The 20,218-nt window shown below is 31.1% G+C and overlaps 1 protein-coding gene across 1 annotated transcript in view; it reads right to left on the bottom strand.

Moving 5' to 3' along the window:
• Positions 1-1,285: 1,285 nt before the first annotated feature.
• LOC132935682 (pyruvate kinase-like) overlaps positions 1,286-20,218 on the bottom strand; it is a 58,314-nt gene continuing 39,381 nt past the window's right edge. The window contains exons 6-9 of the mRNA XM_061002302.1: positions 17,002-17,186; positions 16,166-16,408; positions 1,841-2,063; positions 1,286-1,540 (exon numbers count right to left, since the gene is read on the bottom strand). Coding sequence (XP_060858285.1) covers positions 1,335-1,540; positions 1,841-2,063; positions 16,166-16,408; positions 17,002-17,186 — 857 coding nt within the window. The 3' untranslated portion in view covers positions 1,286-1,334. The remainder of the gene's footprint in view (positions 1,541-1,840; positions 2,064-16,165; positions 16,409-17,001; positions 17,187-20,218) is intronic.

Below are 20,218 nucleotides of genomic sequence, written 5' to 3'. Positions count from 1 at the left end.
AGAGCACTGATGCTATCACTCTCTGTCCTATCACTTCTGTTGAAGTAGAACGAACATTTTCCAAATTAAAAGACATATTGAGTGATAGAAGGCACAATTTTTCTGCTAACAGTTTTGAAATGTATAACATTGTAAATTTTAACTCAATAAAAAAATAAATTTTTTGATGTATGTTTAAAAATAAAAATGTTTTAAAATATGTATGTATAATAGTTAGAATTAAAATTAAATAGTTTAACTCTGTTGTTATGTTTTTTTTTACACAATGTGTATATTCTTATCAATATTTTAATTATTTTTTACATTTTTTATTTTTTAATAATTAATTGCTAATACTGTAATAGAGTAAAAAACTGGATAAATAAAGTATAATTTAAGGGTTTAAATCAATGTACTTTGAATGTTTACAAAATGTTTTTAAGTATTAAGCAATTTTAGGCCAAAAATACATTTTTGCACTATTTAGGCACTTAATTGCATGTTTTTGCAATTTTTAAGTTATTAACTGCACATTTTTTTGATTTTTACTGCATGAAAATCCGGTCTCTAATTATGGTAAATGGTCGAGCGGTCGTTTGAATGGTGCGGATCGACGGAATCAGGGGTTGCTCATTGCACGCGCTGTCGAGAAGCATTAAGCTTCGTCGAAAGACGAGAACGTCATCGTGACATGAGTTCGGTCGGTTGGAGCGAGCAGAGGTGCGCGATGACCATACAAGGGAAAACATGGTGTCGGGCGTAGACGTGTGGCGGACGTAACGTGTGGCTCGGTCAAGGGCGGTGAGCAAAGAGAACGAGTGTTTGGCGGCCAACGGCGACTTAGCTGTTACCGTCGCGAATTGTAGCGGGGACGAGATCATCGGTTACGGACAAGGAACATAAATATAGAAATCACAGAGGTCGTGTACAAAGATAATAAATAACGAATATAAAATAAATCAAGAACGAATACATTATAAAAAGTCCGCTGTGCGGAATGGTAACGAAAAGGCGGGAGCAAAGTGTTGATACCAACCCTGTTTCACACAGAGTCTAAAATTTTGCAATCCGATAACGGGTGATTAACTAACAAACCAACTAAAATTGAACGAGCTCTTAAATATTTAAATAATGTTTATGCAACGAAATTTGTTTAGCGAGTACTTAAAACGGCTATCGGTTAAACATTTAATAATCTTTTGTGCAACCAGGCATTAATGAGATTAATTGAACAATAAATTCAACTTTATACCTTAATTGGATATTACAATTGGCATTACTCGATAAATAATTATATAAATCATATAATATTGAGTAAAAATCTGTTTTTAAAATGTGTTTTATTCTTGTAAAATTTAATTTAAGTGTGAATCGTTAACGATGGAGTCTCCAGCACTGACGTAGAATAGACTCATGGTGTTAGCAAAACCCGCGTTTTGTTTAGAGCAACTCATGTGCAAGACCAAATTTCCCTGATGCAATATTCCTTTTCTCTTTCCAAAATCCATCGCAAACCTTGTACGGTTTTCGATTTCCTTTGACCAAATGTTTTCTATTGGATCTGTAACATATTATGCATGAGGCATGACGTTGTCTGATGTATGATTAACATATTGATTCATGCAAAAATATTTTAGTTTGAATCACAAATTGTGTATAGTAATTTATATTAATAATATTATTTCTTTTTTTTTTGATAATCGTATTCTATTCCAAATAGGAAATTTGGTGAATGGATTTTAGTAATGAAAATATACATTGGTTCTCAGTAATGGATAGTTGAATGATGACATTGTGTCACATAGCTGAACGGACTTGACGTATAGTAAAACGTATTATTATTATTTTTATCGATATTTACCAATGTACTGCAAAGCTATGACATTACGCCACACTGATAGCTTTCTCGCGGACTTTCCGTGCCTGACGATCGCCAATACGGGACATCTTGGCCTGTACCTAGCGATGAACTGAGCTGACAGCCCGGACGTGGTGATCACAATAATTGCGGCTGCATGACATTTAAACGATACCTCAACGCACCCTATGCTAACCGCATGGGCAGGATCGACTTTTGGTTTGGACTGAAAGCACAGCATAATATAATATAAATATATAATCCGTCGATGTATCATGGTGTTTCCCATATTTTTAAGGTATCGTAATATAAGATACGTACACAAAACCAATAATTTATTTCGTTTATTGTTAGCGGTTATTTTTTAAGACGTCTGAAAAACGTTCTTTCATAAATTATAAGTCAAAATAGCGTTTAAATAGTTGCGTATTTTGTATTAATATGATATTATTATTATGGCTATGGCATCATGCACATCGTAGTGATTATCATAATAACCTATATATTATAATTTAGCGTTCTAGTATAGGTTAGAATTTAATCATTTTAGATTCTGAGCAAAGCGAGGAAGCTAGTGGTTTTACAATAGTGTTTATTTATTTTTATCATGTTTACAAAATTTCTACCAGGAGGACCGATTTCGCTAATTCTTTTTTTGTTGTGTTCGTAATTATCAGGACAAGATTCTTATGAAAGAACATTTTAGGAAAATCCACCAGAAAAGTAAGAAATAAGGATGTCAAAAATACAACAGTATTGCAATCTGTCCAGAAAAAAATAAACTAAATAATAACAAATGTATTGTTTCAGATTAAAATAATAATAGTGTATTATATATTGGTTAATCGAGCATGTTTGTTGATTTGTATTATTATTTTTCCTTAATAAATATATATATATACTAGCTGATCCCGCTGGCACTTCGTTGCCCGTTAAATGTACCAATTCTATAAGACTCAAACTTTGTTCAATTCGTTATTTAATATTCGGTGTATGGTGTATGGTGTTCACAATTTATCCTAACTTTTCTGTTGCCCGGAATAAAAATTCTGATTCGCAGCAGTATTTAACAGGTAGGCAATCTACCTGCGGTAGATCGCGAACCCCGTGCTGTTTGTACGTAAGTGTATGATTTAACTCTAAAGTTTGTCATTTTTACTTAATTCCACCCACGGAGGATTAATATAATCAATTAATACAAAAGCCTAACGCAACCGTACCAAAATCCGACGAATAAAAAAAAAAACAAATTTAACACTTTTTAAATTAGTCTATCTTCTTCCCAGAGGTCTAATCTACACACAACCATTAATTTGTATCTATACTATAGTCGGTTTCACAGCACTAGGCACCCGATCGAAGCGCGACCCGTGGACTAAAATTGCAATTACATTGTTTCCCAAATGCGCGCCAATTTATAATCTTGTTTATTTTTTTTAATAATTTTTTTTTTTTAATGATATAGAAAACATTTTTTTTTACAGTTTATTAGAATACATATATAATTTTTAAGTAGATTAAATATAATTTGTGTACACTTAAGTATTTTTTTTATACAATAAATCAAAATAATTAAAATAATTACAGTCATGTTTAATAAGAAAAATTAAGATCCTTCGCTGTCGCTCTCGCTATCACTGCTTTCATCAGGATTGATCGTCATTATTATTGGTGTCAAAATTTCGTCTCTTAATCCTTCTTTGATGAAATCCTCCTCTTGCAGGTTATGGCAGTGATCGGTACATTTTTTCCAGTTTTCAACTGTTACTGAGTCCAATGCGTCATTTAACAATTTTTCGACATCGGCAAATTTAAAAGTTGTATTATTTTTAGCGACTTCCCCTTTTACCTGTCCCCATATTAACTCGATGGGATTGTATTGGCAATGGTATGGCGGCAAACGTACAACTTCATGGCTCATTTAAAGTGCAATTTCATCGAGTTTATATTTTTTTTCTTTGGGTTTTAAAGACTTTACAATTTCGTGTAATTCACTGAGTGTTTGTAATGGAGAAAAATCTACTCCATTTTCTCTGAGCCATTGTTGAACACTTGATTTTATGGCATTAGACTTTGGGTAATCGACAGAAAGAACCGAATGGTAAGATGCGTTATCCATAACAATTACACAAGGTTCCTCCAAATTGTTGAGCATATCAATAAACCATTTTTTAAAAATAGTGGAGTTCATTTGTGTGTGGTAATCTGGATGTGTAGCACTCGATTTGCAGCGTAATACTAATTTTGAACGATTTACAAAACCAAATTTACTTGATCCAGCATGGCAAATAAGTAATCGAGCTCCTTTCCCAGTCGGTACCTTTAATCCTTCAGTATTTTGATCATTTTGCCAAATTTGACCACGTGTATGATTTTGGTTGACCCAAGTTTCATCCAAGTAAACTACAGGTCGAGTGTCATTACTTTGACGAAGGTTGCACATTTTACGTAAAAATTTTACACGCATAGCTACAATATCATTTCGTTCCATGAGAAATCGTCTGCCGTCATTACATTTTTTATATTTAAATTAATATTAATATTAATTTAATTTTTTTATATTTATATTGACGTCTGGTAAATGTATAGGGAAGAGTAGAATCTGACAGGGTCAAATCAATTCTAGACAATAAAAAACGCTGACCAGTTATAGATTCCTAGTCTAAAGAATGATCGTACATATTTCGTACAATAAATCTTGTGCCATTCATTATATTGGAGATGACATTTAAATTTCTCAAGAGTTTTACAATAGTACCTATCTTTAGTACCAAACTGTGCGGAGGTAAACCACTTAAATGTAAACTATCTGTAGGAAACAAAAAAACGTGACATTATTTTGACACGGTATTTAAATTTAAATACGTTTTTTCTGGCCATGACAACATATTGACAATTGAATTATTTATTTCATCACAATGTTCATTTTTAGGTGCAAGAATACCAAATTGTGAAAAAAATAGACACATTTTCTAAATTATTAAATATTTCCAAATACGTTTTTTATTATATCATTTGATAATAACGATGGTTTTATTTCAATGGAATATTCGTCCGAATCAGGATTTATTAGTAGATATTCGCCAATTCCAATTTGTAACAAACATTTGGAAAATTCAATTTAATTTTATTTACTCGCATGTTTCTAAATAGCTTAAGAATTTTAAAATGTGGCCAAATCGGAGAATATTTTATACAGTTTTATATTGTAAGCTGTCTATAGCCATGTGGGACAACTGGTAAAACTTGTCTAAAATCTCTTCCCAAGACAATAACTTTCCCACCAAAGAAATCGTCGTTTTCCATTATATCTTTTAATAATCGATTAACAACCATTAACGCATACGCATTTGCAATAGGAGCTTCGTCCCAAATAACAAGTTTTGATTTTCGAATAGTTGATGCCTCTTTGCTATTATTCTTCAATGATGAAACTGAAGTATCTGTCAATATCAAAGGTAATTTAAATCGACTATGTACTGTGCGACCTCCGGGTAACAACATTGCTGCTATTCCAGTCCAAGCAACCGGAATTACATCATAACCCATTTCTATACAATTCTTAATAAGGCATTTATAGACGAATGTTTTCCTTGTACCACCAGATCCATCAATAAAATATGCGTTAGGAACTCTTGTATTTTCAAGGCTCACACATTTCATAATATGGCTTATAATATCACATTGTTCTTGATGTGCGCTATCAATTAAATCATGTTGAATAGATAATGATAATTTATCTTGTTGATTTGATTCGCTATCTATAATAGCAGCATCATATTGTGGTAAGCCAATTGATTTCAATGACTGACCATGCAATTTTAATGTTACTGAAATATCTGATACAGTTTTTTTCATAAACAATAGTGGCATTTGAAACTTGTATAAAGTCTCCACTCAATGCGTGTTTAAATGTTTCCCATAAAATGTTACTGTTATAAGGTTTCTGAAAAAAAATATATATATGCAAACATTTGTCGAATTTGTTTTGGCATTTGAAAAATGGAAACTTCACTTAAACAACGATACCACTCTGAATCATCTAATAGCAAATTTCGATTTTTAGCTGCCTCTCTAAAGGTAGGAAATATTATACCATTATATGTTCTAATGTTTTCGAATGATTTAGCACCAATAACGTGGAGTAGAAGTAATCTTAGACAGGCCTTATTCTAAAGCGCAGTTGGGCTTATTTTGCGTATTAGGAAAAGCTAGATGCGAACTTGATAATCAATTTTTACGTAATTGATTTAAGTTAATTTATTGTTATATTAATAATATAAGACAAGCACATATGCCATGAGAGTCTAACAAAAACCGTCATAGAAGGCGACGTTGAAGGCCATATAGGAAGAGGAAGACCAAGGATGGAGTATATGAAGCAATTAATGAGTGACATGGGGAAGAATAGTTATAAAAAACTAAAGGAATTGAGTAATGATAGGGAAGCATGGAGAACTGCAGCAAACCAATCTAAGGATTGAAGACTAAAAAAAAAAAAAAAAGACAAGCAAAATAGTAGTTCTGTAGTAACAAAGTAGAAACTTTGGCTATATTGATAACAATGGTAATATCAGAAATGTATTTGACGGTTTGGGTAAGGATTTAGATTTAGCTGATCTAATTATGGAGTATACAGATTTAATGGAACATAATAGATTAGAAGAGTTACGACAAATGCCATTGCCTAAAATATTGCAATATTTATCTGGGTCCAACGAGTTTAAAAATATTAGTATTTTACTTGCTCGTGTAATAGCTGCAAAAAACCTCACAGCGCTGACGTTGAACGATTAATAAGTTCAAGGCAATATTCTTAAATCAATAAATCATCAATGTGTGCATGTTGAAAAAAAAAATGAATATCTTTTTATTCATTTTATCATTCCTGCTCTTCAAAATTGGGACCCAAGATCAGCAATACAAATATGAAATATGGTTAAACCAAAATGAACGCCGCATTAAATACACACCCAAAGCCAAAGAACAAGAATGGTTTAGTGGGATATTCATGGAAGCAACAAAAAGAAAATCTGAAGAGCAAACTGAACAAAAATTAAAAAAAGAAATTTTTAATATTGTGTTATGTATATAAATATTATGAAAAAAGTAAAGAGTTAATTAAAATAAAATATTTTAAACGTGGATGTTTATTTTGTTTCTTCGTAATAGGTTAAGTTTTAAATTATTCCACCTTAAAGCTAAAAATGTTATCATTTTTAACTATAATTTGATATTATATTTAGAGATTATTATAGTTTTATTTTTATAGGCTTATTTAAAAAAAAAATGCGCAATTGATAAAAATCCGTAGAATAAGCCCTGATCTTAGATAATACCGTTCACCATCAGAAGGCGAACATGGTACATTGACTGGCTGATATTCAACTAATTTTTTCCATTGCTTACCATTCCAAACATAGGCGTTTTGGGATAACTATATGGACTTTTAATCTCTTTATTTTTATTTAAATTTAACCATCCTATGAATGTAGTGCTTTTAAACTCTGCGTGCATTAAAGCTTCTACTACATTATCATTGGTAAAATACACTTGTTGTGCATCGGGTAAATGTATGAATCGTACTACAGAATGTGATTATGCATACTGTATTAAAATATTCTTTAAGCTGCTTCACATGATCCAACGTATCTAGTATTTAATTAAGTCGACACTTCATCATAATTCACTGATTTTTGGTGGACAGTTACTTGGAGATTAGCACAGTCATAACCTTTATAAATATAATTATGTAAGTATTTAACACTATGGACACTTGCACGAATTTCAACATTAATATGAGCTTCAAAATACTTTGATAGAAAGGGTATATATGGGACAACGTATCTATTATCAATATCAATACATTGTCCGTTAACTGTTTTACCTACCTAATGTTCGGCCATTATTTCTTCTCATATACACAGGATATCCATTGTAGTTTTATCTTGATACAATTAAAAACTGTTTAAGAAATTTTTTTTTACACTTGCTATTGTCCATGCATACATTATTTAAATTTAGGCTCCCACAAGGTCCATGTATATTATGCTTTTTTACTAAATTATACAATGTACTATCATGATTTGGATCAGGAATTTCTGCGGACACAAATCTATCAATATCCTGAACATCTCTAAACTTACAATGATCCTCATGGCCTACTAACAAATGAACGTGAGGTAATCCTCTTTTTATGAAATTCTATTGTATAAATGTAAGTTTTCGCATCACCAAATATTTTTTTTGTTTTTATTATTTTTAATAAGTGTTCAATTTTTGCATGAAATACACGAACAACAATATCGGGTCTGTTATTTGCAGTTTCATATGAATGAATACTTGTAATAATCTCTGGCCACGAAGCATTACAGGTAAATGTAATGAACAAATCTGGTTTACTGAATTTTCTTACTATTGCAATGGCATCTTGATAATTCTGTACCATATTTCGAGAACTTCCAATAAACGAAGAAGGCAATATGACCAATTTTCCCACTCTAACATTGGTTTCGTTTGCCATTGCTCGTAAAGCGTCTGCTAAGCCAGAATATGTGTCTACTCTTAATTTTGATTGCTGACTTCTAATATATTTCAATCTATCACCTTCAATACGACAATAATAATCAGCGATCAGTTGTTGAGTCAGTTTACCTGAGCTCAGTACTCATTTCATTGCATGGAAATATTGCATCATATGGCAGTTTTACGTTTAACATTATATTGCATATTTATATGCCAGTCTGGTTCTTCGTACGGTCATATTAAAGTGTAAGACATAGGGTCACAGTGCATACTGTCGTATCAATTCTTTGTATATCTCCTTTTTTTGGATAAACTGATATATGTTTATGTGAAGGAGGTGCGCTATCTGAAGATTCAAATACTGCTGTGATTTCAGAAACAGTTGAGCCGTTGTACCTAGGGATATCTTCTCTAGGTTTATGATAAAATCGCATAACCATATTAATAGTAGTTGAACCATTGATTAAATATACATAGATAGCCCAAGTCAATGGGCATAATAGAAACTAGTAAATTAATAGCGCAATGTGTCAATAGAGAGCGTGTAGTGTCACGATTTAACAATTTAATTATTATCACACAAATAAAGTAGAAACGACAGTCCAAAGTCCACTGTTGTCTGTTGATTCGTAGAAATCCCAGTTCGAGTAAAAATAATTTACGATAAGATATTATAATCTCAAATCGTTATTATATTATTTTATTTACCTATTACATTATTTTTTCTTATTTGATATTTCTTACAATTTATTTTTTGTTCATAAAATTGCAACTCAAGACAATTAAATCATTGCACATAAGATGATATTTGCAACGCGCACTGTTTGTTTTCTCTCTCTGGCTCATGCAAAAAATAGATAAAACGTACTTACGTAGAAACATTTTAGATTTTGAGCGGATTGATAAATATATTGATTTTACAATGATGTGTTTTTTTGGAATCCACGAACAAAAGTCTGGTAAAAAAAGACCCGCGAAAAAAAGTCCGATCTAATAAAAGTCCGGTTTATTTATTATGGGTTTAGTTTATCGTTTGTTGGCGACTTTATTAAGTTGGGGCACCTATAAGTTGTAACCTACTGTACCTACAGCAGAGCGACATCCACTTACCAGCTTTTTTTTTTATGTTTTTCAATAAGATTATTGAAAAATTACCCATTACAAAAACGATACAGTATAATATAATTGAGGGTACAACATCGATTGGTCTAAGTATTGTCTCAAAAATAGTGTCTAATTACACAATAAATGTAGCATTATAAAATTGGTTTTATTACTTTAATATTAGTATACATAAATTTATAACATACATATTCTATATATTGAGTAATTTTCTTTGAATTTCTTAAAAATTTGTACGCCGACGGTGATTTATAAAACAGACTTAGTGCGAATTGTTGTTCTTTTTGTGACCATGGTTTTGTTGACATATTATGACGTGATATTTGCATTCCAACAAATGTTTTTGAATCTTGAGAAGGAAATTTTAATAAATTCATGAAGTGTACAGATTTATTATGTTTATTTTGCATTTTTGAAGAAATTAGATTTTTTTTTAATTTGCATATTGTTACTCTTTTTGACATTAACAGATTTTTTTGACGAGCAACTAATTTCTTTAACTTATTTAAAACATTAATATTAGAGCTGGAAAATAATTTTTTTGGTTTTATCCCAGGTTCTATCGTAGATGGGAAATCAATAATTTTGTGTAATAGAGTGCTGGTTTTTGGTGTTATATCAGGAGTATTGGCATTTGAAGCTGAAGACGGTAAATAATGAGACGTAGTAGGTGTTAAAAAATGAATTGTTTCATTAGGGCTGAGTGTCATTGTTGTTGGAGAATAATTTGTTGGTGATAATACTTTTCTTTTTGAGGCAACAGCACATGGACTTAACAGATAAGAATTAGTTTTTTTGTATGTTTTGGTTGGTGTAGTAACGTGTAAACGGTTATCTTCTACTATAGAGAATATCTGGGGTACTGAGGACTTTTTTAAGCGTTGTTTACTCGAACTTGTAAAATCATTTTGCACAAAATGATGATGACAAATTCTCATTTTGTACAAATCTGCTACATCCAGATGTAATAAATTTATATTTCCTAAAAACAAAATGTAAAGTTTAAGTAAAAAAAAAATGTCTAGATCTAGAATTTATGAACTTAACCCGTCAATGGTATCGCCATGTTTTGTATCATGGTTGGTATCGTGTTAGATTTGCGCTAACATTATTATTTTTTCGGTCCTGTGAATTATTTAACAAACTTAAAAGGGCAAAACAAAAATCAAAATACTTATCTAGTCATATCCTACAAATATGTGATTGTTAATAGCAATTTTCATTCAAATCTTCTATGCAAATATTAAAAACAAATAATTTTTGATAGAAAAAAAAAAATATTTTTAAAATTACAAAAAAAATATACTTAAGTCAGAATCGGCTTCGGTACTATCAGAATCATTTAATATGTGATCATCCTCACATTTTAAAAATGTTTGTCTATTTTGTAAAAGAAATCAAATGAAAAAAATTATGACACGGTTACTATCGTGTGAGCGGGACGCTAACAAAATCGGTACTGCAAAAATTGAATGGGGCATAATATCCACAAATAGATGTTTTTGTACTGATTTTGTTGTTATTTTAGTATAATATTATTTCAATAAGAGGTACATGGAGTTTCAAAACAATCTATTTTAAATTGAACAAGTGATTCCTAATTTAAGTTTGATGTTAGCGGAACGCTAACACCGATACTGATGACGGGTTAAGATGTTTAAGATTAAAATTGTATATTTAATCAATGGTTTAAGAACTAGAAGAAATAAATAAATAAATACTTAATAGCTACTTTAAATATTCTTACCGCAGTTCGATATCCACTGTCTTGATGTATTTACATCTTTGGGGAAATGAAAGAGTTTTAGACCTACCTCAGATCGCGCACTTTTACCACAGTTGACATACGCACATTTCAATCCACAAGGACGTGACATATTGAAAAATGAAAATCGCAATTATTCAAATATTTCTGTTGCTACTTGCTAATAATGCTATTCGCGACAACAATAACATTGATTTAAATTTTTATATATTATTAATGATAACATTAATAACTGATAGCTATTCAAACCTATATATCATTTTTTCAATTATCTTGGTAAAACAACATTTTCATGGCAGAATAAATTATGATCAGCGCAACCTATTGGCATGGCTCCCACACTACTAGATTTCTGGCTCCCATTTCACTTTATCAAGCGTTAACAAATTTTACTGTTACTTGGGCTATCTATGTATATTTAATCAATGGTTGAACTCTCACCATGAACCGTAAGTTCATTCATTTATTTGTAAGATTTAGCATATGGATTTATGTTAGATAATACATTGTGTAATTCATGGGTTCTCAACCTTTTGAGGTCCACGCCCCCTTTCAAACTATTTTATATGTTCACGCCTCCCCCTCACTATTATAATATTGATATATGTATAACATTTATATGTCAACTATACTTTAATGTTGGTAATTGGATTAATATGAATACAACTTCAATGACATTTTTTTAATATTAAATGAATTTATTTGCACAAAAAAAAAATATTATTATAATTTAAAATTAATTTTAACTATTATTAAATATACAATTAATGAGAGGGTTGGCCCTGTTTATTTTTAATCAATTTTTTTATGTTTGGCGACATCTGTGATAATACGCATCTCAAATCACTCTCCACGTCCAATCGTGCTCGATATTTCGATTTTATATAAGCAAGCGCCGAAAAGCCAGACTCGCAGAGGTAGGTGGAAGAAAACTGAACCAATAACTTCGCAGCTTCATTGGCAACTTCCGGATAAATAGAGAGATAACACAGCCAAAAATCTTCAACAGTCTTATTTTTAAAGTCTTCTTTTGCTTGTGAATCATTCTTAAGGTCGATGGTTTGCTCTTGAAGATAATCTGGAAGTATGTCCACATCAATTTTGAATGGATCTAATCGCGTCGAGTGGCGGTTTTTCTAACCGTAATAATTGTTATACGATAAAATCGTAATAATCGCTCGGTGTATAATGTATATCTACTGATCGACCGCGGAGGCGACAAAACACACCTGCAAGGCACGGCGTAGAAAACGGCAACGTTTTCATTTTTCGTGTTTTTTTTTCAACATTTTCACGCCCCCCCTGAAATTTTGTCACGCCTCCCTAGGGGGGCGCGCCCCCCAGGTTGAGAACCACTGGTGTAATTTATCAAGTATATAACTTTTTAGTAATATATTTTGTGATTTATTTAATCTAACTGTATTTGCTTCAGCAAAGTCTAAAATATATAATTTACCATACGATGGATTTTGGCCAGAGCTAGGATAAAGGGAGCTAATACGATGTTATATATCACCATGTATTTTAAAACAATAAGGCCCGTACCCCGATGGTAATGTTATGTGCAGTGTTGAGCCCAGATAAATAGTTTGTCATCTAGATAAAGATAAAGATAATAGACCAAAAATCTATCTAGATAAAGATAAAAATAAGCCCTACTAAAATTATCTATTTATTAGATAAAAGATAATCAGAATTTATCTAGATAAAAAGCAGATAAATTTTTAAAAACAATATTTTTAAATTTAAATTGTTTAAGATTAATAACTAATAAGATGCATCAATCTTATCATGTAAAGAACATTTTGAATTTGTTTAAGGTACACTTTTTAACAAATTAATATATTACGTTTTATAGTTTTTTATTTGAGTTGTAACAATTCATTGCTCAAAGCAATAACAATACAATTAATATAATATAATGATAAAATAATAATAATAATATGCTTTTTAGTACTTTAGTACTTCACTCCAATCGAAATTGGAAACATAAACATATGGATACATTAGCTTATTATGCACAATGCAGGTATAAATAATTTCAGATATAAATTAAACATATTTAAATGAAGTACCTAATTAATCTACACAAAGTAGGTAGTAAGTAGTAACCATCAAGGTATTTGTCTTTAAACATTTAAAAGTTAAAATAATATTTAAAAAATATACCTAAATATGACTAAGAAAATTTCCAGTAGAATTAACCTGGCCTTGTATGGGTTTCAAACAATTAACACATTTCGCAATTAATTTTTTGCCATCATTGGATATGATACTGTAGAATTCGCCATTAAATAAATAATTTGGTTTTACATTTATTTGATTAGCTTCTGTTGGTAAAACTTCATCTTCCACTTCTGAGTCAGGATCGTCAATAGCTTTTTCCACACACAATGTTGAATTATTTTTTGTTTTTTATGAAACATTGTTGTCTGTTGAAGACGTAGCCACCAAAAAACGTTTCATATTTATATTTTATGAAATGATGACCAATACAAAAAATATAAATGATCAGCTATTATTTTATATTTCACACTTCGCCGCAATAACTAACTGATAATTAAAAACAAACTACACTAAATGTTCCGCTTGGAGCAGCATGTGTTGTACACTTGAACCCATGTAATGTTACGTAATCCAGGGATTTATTTTCAACGAAATAATTATTTTTAGTCATTTATAATTTCTAGGGAGTTTAGACTTTCCACGTTTCGACCTGACATCATTTAATTTATTTTAATTACCCACATATCTGCCAGCATTTGGAATTTCGTGGTACGAACTACGAATGTGTCTTTATAGTATAGACTATTGACTATAGAGTAAAAATAATATACCATAGACCATATTCCTATAAACTATTAACTAGTGGACAGCGCGTAGAGAGAGGTCAGGGGTAGGTACGACATAGGTAGAGTGAGTGAGAAAAGAATCAAAGTAGTAATATATATGTATACAGTTCGTTATGCGGGCTTGGTACGGGCTCCTTCACTAGGTACTTTATATTGTTATTTCTTTCTCAGTTATATGGTTATGTAGGTACTTAAATGATCATCTAGTAATAATAATAATAATAATTAATTAACAGAAATTGTTATCGTCCGATCGTCGTCGATCACAAACGCGACGACACAAACTAAAATAGTAAATATTACCAGAAACCTAAATATAGGTAATAATAAAAATAACGAAAATAATTTCTAAAACATAAAAAAACATATCTAGATAAATTACAGTAGATGACTGGAGTTTTCATCTAAGATAGATAAATAGATAACATTTAGATTTTTATCTAGATAAGATAATAGATAATTAATATATTTATCTAGATAAGTCTCAACACTGGTTATGTGAGAACCAAAAGAGACAAATGACATCACACTATTATATTGACGTATATATTCTCTAAAATGTTTAAACTCAAAATTTTCACTAATAAACAAATCAAATATTTCATTAAGCAAACGGCACTCCGGTAAAGATATTTTGCGATTAGGTACCACAACACAAACTGAAATGCCCTCTAGTCGTTTTTTCACACTCAAAGTGCAACGAATGACAATGCTCGCATTTAAATGTTAAATTACCCAAATTATAGGGAGTAACGTGAACTATATTATGTGATAAACGCATTTATAAAATAACTTATACAATAATACTCTCTGATTCTGGTTTTCTTTACGTTTTTTTCTTTCACGTCTTCCAGTTAAAGAATGTGTTTTACGCTTACTATTAGTGTTTGCATTTATTTCTTTAGGTAGGATAAATTAATTTTGAATATTCATAATATTACTATGTAATATGTATATTATATGTCCTGCGTCACCATGGTCAGAAAAAAATAAATTACACATCATAGTACCTGAACCATAATCTATAAATGCATTAAGATCATTAGATCTATACACACGAAATGAATGACTTGAATAAAGTCAACTAATGCATTCAAGTTTGATGTGACCAGCATACTCGCATCTATGCTCATCAAATGTTCGTAATCATTAGAATTATAAATAGGTAATCTATCACCAATGACAAATTCTTTATACACATCCCAATTATTTATCACCAAGTTAACTACTCTTAATCGAATATTTCGATGTTCTTTTTGCGTGCCGAATATTAAATATGACACGGAACGAAATAAACAATTTACATCGCCTGGTATGGGAATTAATTGATATTCCATTTTAAATAATATAATAAATTAAATTAAAATTAAAATAAAACTTAGTGTTCTCTGCTGTACGCGAAAAGACGAAGTATTTTTGTTTGGGTTTTTCGCGATTCAGACGATGACACTACGACGATAACACAACAGTGCACAATGCCATAATGTAAATTATAATAAATATACATCGCCGCCGACGACGACGGCAGTACTGCAGCAGACATAGGAGTAGTGGGGGTTATTCCGGCGGCAGCCGTAGTCGTCGTTTGACAATACGGCAAACTTTATACTTCTAATAATTATTTTGGACTTTTCTCTTTTGATGGCTCATTTACACACCGAGTACTTTCGTTAGAAAAAAAATCATGAAAATCGGTCCGGTAGAACTTCAGATATAACTGTCATAAGAAATCGCCTCACGTTTTAATAATATATAAAGATAAAGATATAAAGATAAAGATAACAATATACAATATCCAAACTGACAAAATGTCGCCTTCCAGAATCGTTTTTCTTATACAATGATATTATATTATTGAATTTAAGTTTAATACAATCTATTATAGAGCGATATCCAGTTACCCGCTTTTTATAAATTATTTTATCAGAGTATGTTATTAAATTTTAAACCCATATAAAAATGTGTCTCCAGTAAAAAAATATTGTTTATTGTTTTGAGCGTGTACACAACTATATGATAAGTAATTCAATTAAATTAATAAAACTGTGATTTTCGTTTTTGTACCTTTTTGTTGAGTTCCGTGAATAACTGTTGTTCCCATATGGTTGCTTCACCCTGACGGCATAGTGAAGACGCGTACTGAATGCAATGCGTTTTGTTTTCACTGCGCATCGTTACGTCCAGATATATGCAGTCGGTTCCATCCATTACGGTATTTATGAGATCATTTACTTCGGCATTTGTAGGTACCGTACTTACTTCCATGGAATTGAGATATTCCCCATAAGTGATGGTCGGTTTTCCAGCCTTTTCATTATAACGGTTAAGGAAATAAATCGCTGTATTAATGTATTATATTTTAACTTTTTATTTTAAATTTGTTGTTAACAAAACTAATAAAAGATCTATGTTATTTTTATTTAAAGAAAATGTCTTAAGAGGACATCACGCCCGCATGTGTTGTTTCCGTCTTACAAAAGTACGACATGGACAAAACGCGTTTACTCAGTCTGATTAGAACTCGCTCAATTTTGGTTTAAGAATAAAACACATATTACAAAAATTAAAATATGACAATATTTTGGCGGGAAAGACCGTGTGTTTTTAAATAAAATTAAATTCTGTAAAGTTAAAGGTCATTTAAAATGTCGATATAAACGATATAATGAACATTGTATTGGGAAAAATGGAATAAACGCACTGTCTTGCCCTAAGTATTTTTACTCTAGATCCAAAATTGAGCGAGTTCTACTCAGACTTTGTAAACACGTTTTATCTATGTCGTACGTGTGAAGACAACACATGCGGGTGTGATGTCCTCTTAATTATAAATAATAACTACTTAATAAGTAGTATTTTTTAGGTATGAAAAAAGCACAGTCGATGTACTGAAAACTCACTAAGTTGCATTTAGATAAGACAATCTTCTGTGCCAGAAATATCTTGTCATGACCAACCTCCATTGACAAGTTCGGTCGATTCAGAAACACACCGTCCACGACCGGTAAGAAATCATCGATGTTCTCCAGTCCGACAGTGTTATCAATTTTGGAGAACAGACTAATTTCCCCACCTCGTTCTCTGTCTTTAAAAATAAAAATACATGTGGAACTCCACGGGAGAAATGTTCCACCGTCGAGAACCGTGCAAGGGCGGGGGGTCATATAGTGAAGGGGGGGTGGTGGTGGCAAGCGGTGAGGCACGTACATCGAGACATGAGGTTTTTGGTTGGGGAGACACTGGAAAAAATAGCTAGAATGTTCAAAAACTAAAAACAAACTGAAATATTATATTAAAAAAATTAAAACGTTACAACTTCCTTTAAATGATAATTTAATATAACAACAAATGTACACATTAATTTTCGTATGAGTAGTTAATAATTTCAAAATTTTCAAAATTACATAATCAAATCATCAGCCATGGCCCATGAGGACAAATTACAATATAAAACAATAAATATTAAGAAACACTTACGACGCACCTATCACGATAGCGTGACAATGCGACGGCGAAATTGATAATAAATATTGAGTACTGAGGTAATTACGAACGGCGAGACGTGTCTCATAGCGTACATAGTAAACCCCACTCACATTGGCATTCCCCCTGTACCCTCGCGCCAATAATTGCGAGAATATTGCGATAATATTAGATATAATACCATATTTAGAATGATACGTATGACCGTATAACGGCCGTATCGCGAACATCGAATCTATTTTAAGAATTATATAACTGTACAACGAAAAACCGATTTTAACAAATATCGAAACATATATCTATAATTTAAAATAAAATTCACATTTGTAAATATTTCATAAACAAAATAATGGGAGCGCGCGTAAAATAGCCAAAAATATTTCAGCCGACCCGTATTTTGGCCGAAAATAATTGATTGGACATGTATATTGGCAGAACCGTATTTTAGCCGACAAATATTTCAGCCGACAGTATTTTATCCGACTAATATTACCGCCGACCGTATTTTAGCTGACAGTATTTTATCCGACAAATAATACCGCCGACCGTATTTTGGCCGACAATTGTTCTATGTTATCACTTACGGGCAACCGCATACCTGAACCATGGTTCAATTTTGATGGTTATATTTTTTAAACAAAATTAATTATTGTTAACAAATAGTATGACGTCATTACGTCACATCGTCTCTTGGTAAGACTGACGGTTCAAGTCATAGGTAATATAAGAATGGATAGGACATGCCTATACCAGTTCCATATGGGGCCGGGGGCTTTTTTGGGGAAGAGAGAACGTGAAGAGAGAAAGACGATATGGGGCTTTTTAAGGTTATGTGCAAAACATAAGCGCAAATAGGGGGGGTCTAGGGGTGCTTAGCCCCCCTAAGAATTGCTATAGCCCCCCCAAAAACAAATGATTTTACTATATAATACACATTATAAATTACAATGTAATTTCGAAAGAAATATCACTTTTTGCGCGTAACGAATGATTTGAAAAATGATAATCGAATTTCGATTAATGCTTTGAGAACCACGTGATCACGCTAATCTAAAGAATAGTTGGTGGGAAATGTGCAGCACTGATGTCTGATAAGAAACGGTCGGCAGACCTTCACATACTATATTATATCTCAATATCTCATGCACAACGCACACTCATGACTAGAGACCGGATTCTCGTGCAATTGCAACTTTTTTTCCTTTGCTTTAAAACATATAAAAACAAATTATAAATCCGAATCATGAGAAGTAGATTAATTTAAACGTAGTTTTATTTTGCACGAAATTGCACGTTTTGCACTTTTTATTCTAAATTGCATGATTTTGATTTTCATTGCATGAAATTGCATATTCTGCATTTTTAAAATTAAACTAGATAATATTTCAGTTTTCAACTATACAAAAGGAAAAAGTGAACTCAAGCTGATAATATATTCTTAAATCAAACAGCAAAAACCAATTTCATATTGATTTGTGCCAGGCTTTAGTAGGAGTAAATATACCATTTTTCAAACTGCAGTCCCTACCGTTTAGATCCTTTTTACAAAAATATACCAATAAAAGTATACCTGACGAGAGCACACTCAGAAAAAAAAGTATCTGCAAGTTTGTTTCGACTCGACTATGGTTAAAATTCGCCAAAAAATTGGAGAACATTATATATACATCATGGTCGATGAGAGCACTGATGCTATCACTCTCTGTCCTATCACTTCTGTTGAAGTAGAACGAACATTTTCCAAATTAAAAGACATATTGAGTGATAGAAGGCACAATTTTTCTGCTAACAGTTTTGAAATGTATAACATTGTAAATTTTAACTCAATAAAAAAATAAATTTTTTGATGTATGTTTAAAAATAAAAATGTTTTAAAATATGTATGTATAATAGTTAGAATTAAAATTAAATAGTTTAACTCTGTTGTTATGTTTTTTTTACACAATGTGTATATTCTTATCAATATTTTAATTATTTTTTACATTTTTTATTTTTTAATAATTAATTGCTAATACTGTAATAGAGTAAAAAACTGGATAAATAAAGTATAATTTAAGGGTTTAAATCAATGTACTTTGAATGTTTACAAAATGTTTTTAAGTATTAAGCAATTTTAGGCCAAAAATACATTTTTGCACTATTTAGGCACTTAATTGCATGTTTTTGCAATTTTTAAGTTATTAACTGCACATTTTTTTGATTTTTACTGCATGAAAATTCGGTCTCTACTCATGACACATGGTTTTAATTCGTAACGTTTTGGTTTGATTGTTTATTTTTTTCGTTGATCGATATTTATATTTTCTATAATAAATTCATGATTAAATATCCACTCGATCGTCCGTTGAGAATATACAATATTACCATGAACAATGCTAAAATGTACAACATTTTTAATATGAAATGCAAATCTACTAAAAAAGCTGAATGTGATGATATTGATGACGAAGTCAAGGTAGATGAACCTGCAGAACAAATTAAATGCGATGTTATTGATGTTAATATTTTGTTGGATCTTGGAACTTTAGAATCAGGACCTGTAAGACCAATATTAAAGGTAGGTATTTAAAATTCTTATACATACATTTTTATTATATAATAATTAGTAATATATTTATATATTATAATAAATTG

This window comes from Metopolophium dirhodum, chromosome 1, assembly GCF_019925205.1.
Source record: "Metopolophium dirhodum isolate CAU chromosome 1, ASM1992520v1, whole genome shotgun sequence".
Lineage (NCBI taxonomy): Eukaryota > Metazoa > Arthropoda > Insecta > Hemiptera > Aphididae > Metopolophium > Metopolophium dirhodum.
Note: the sequence above shows the minus strand (reverse complement) of the source record. Positions and strands in the feature narration are given on the sequence as shown.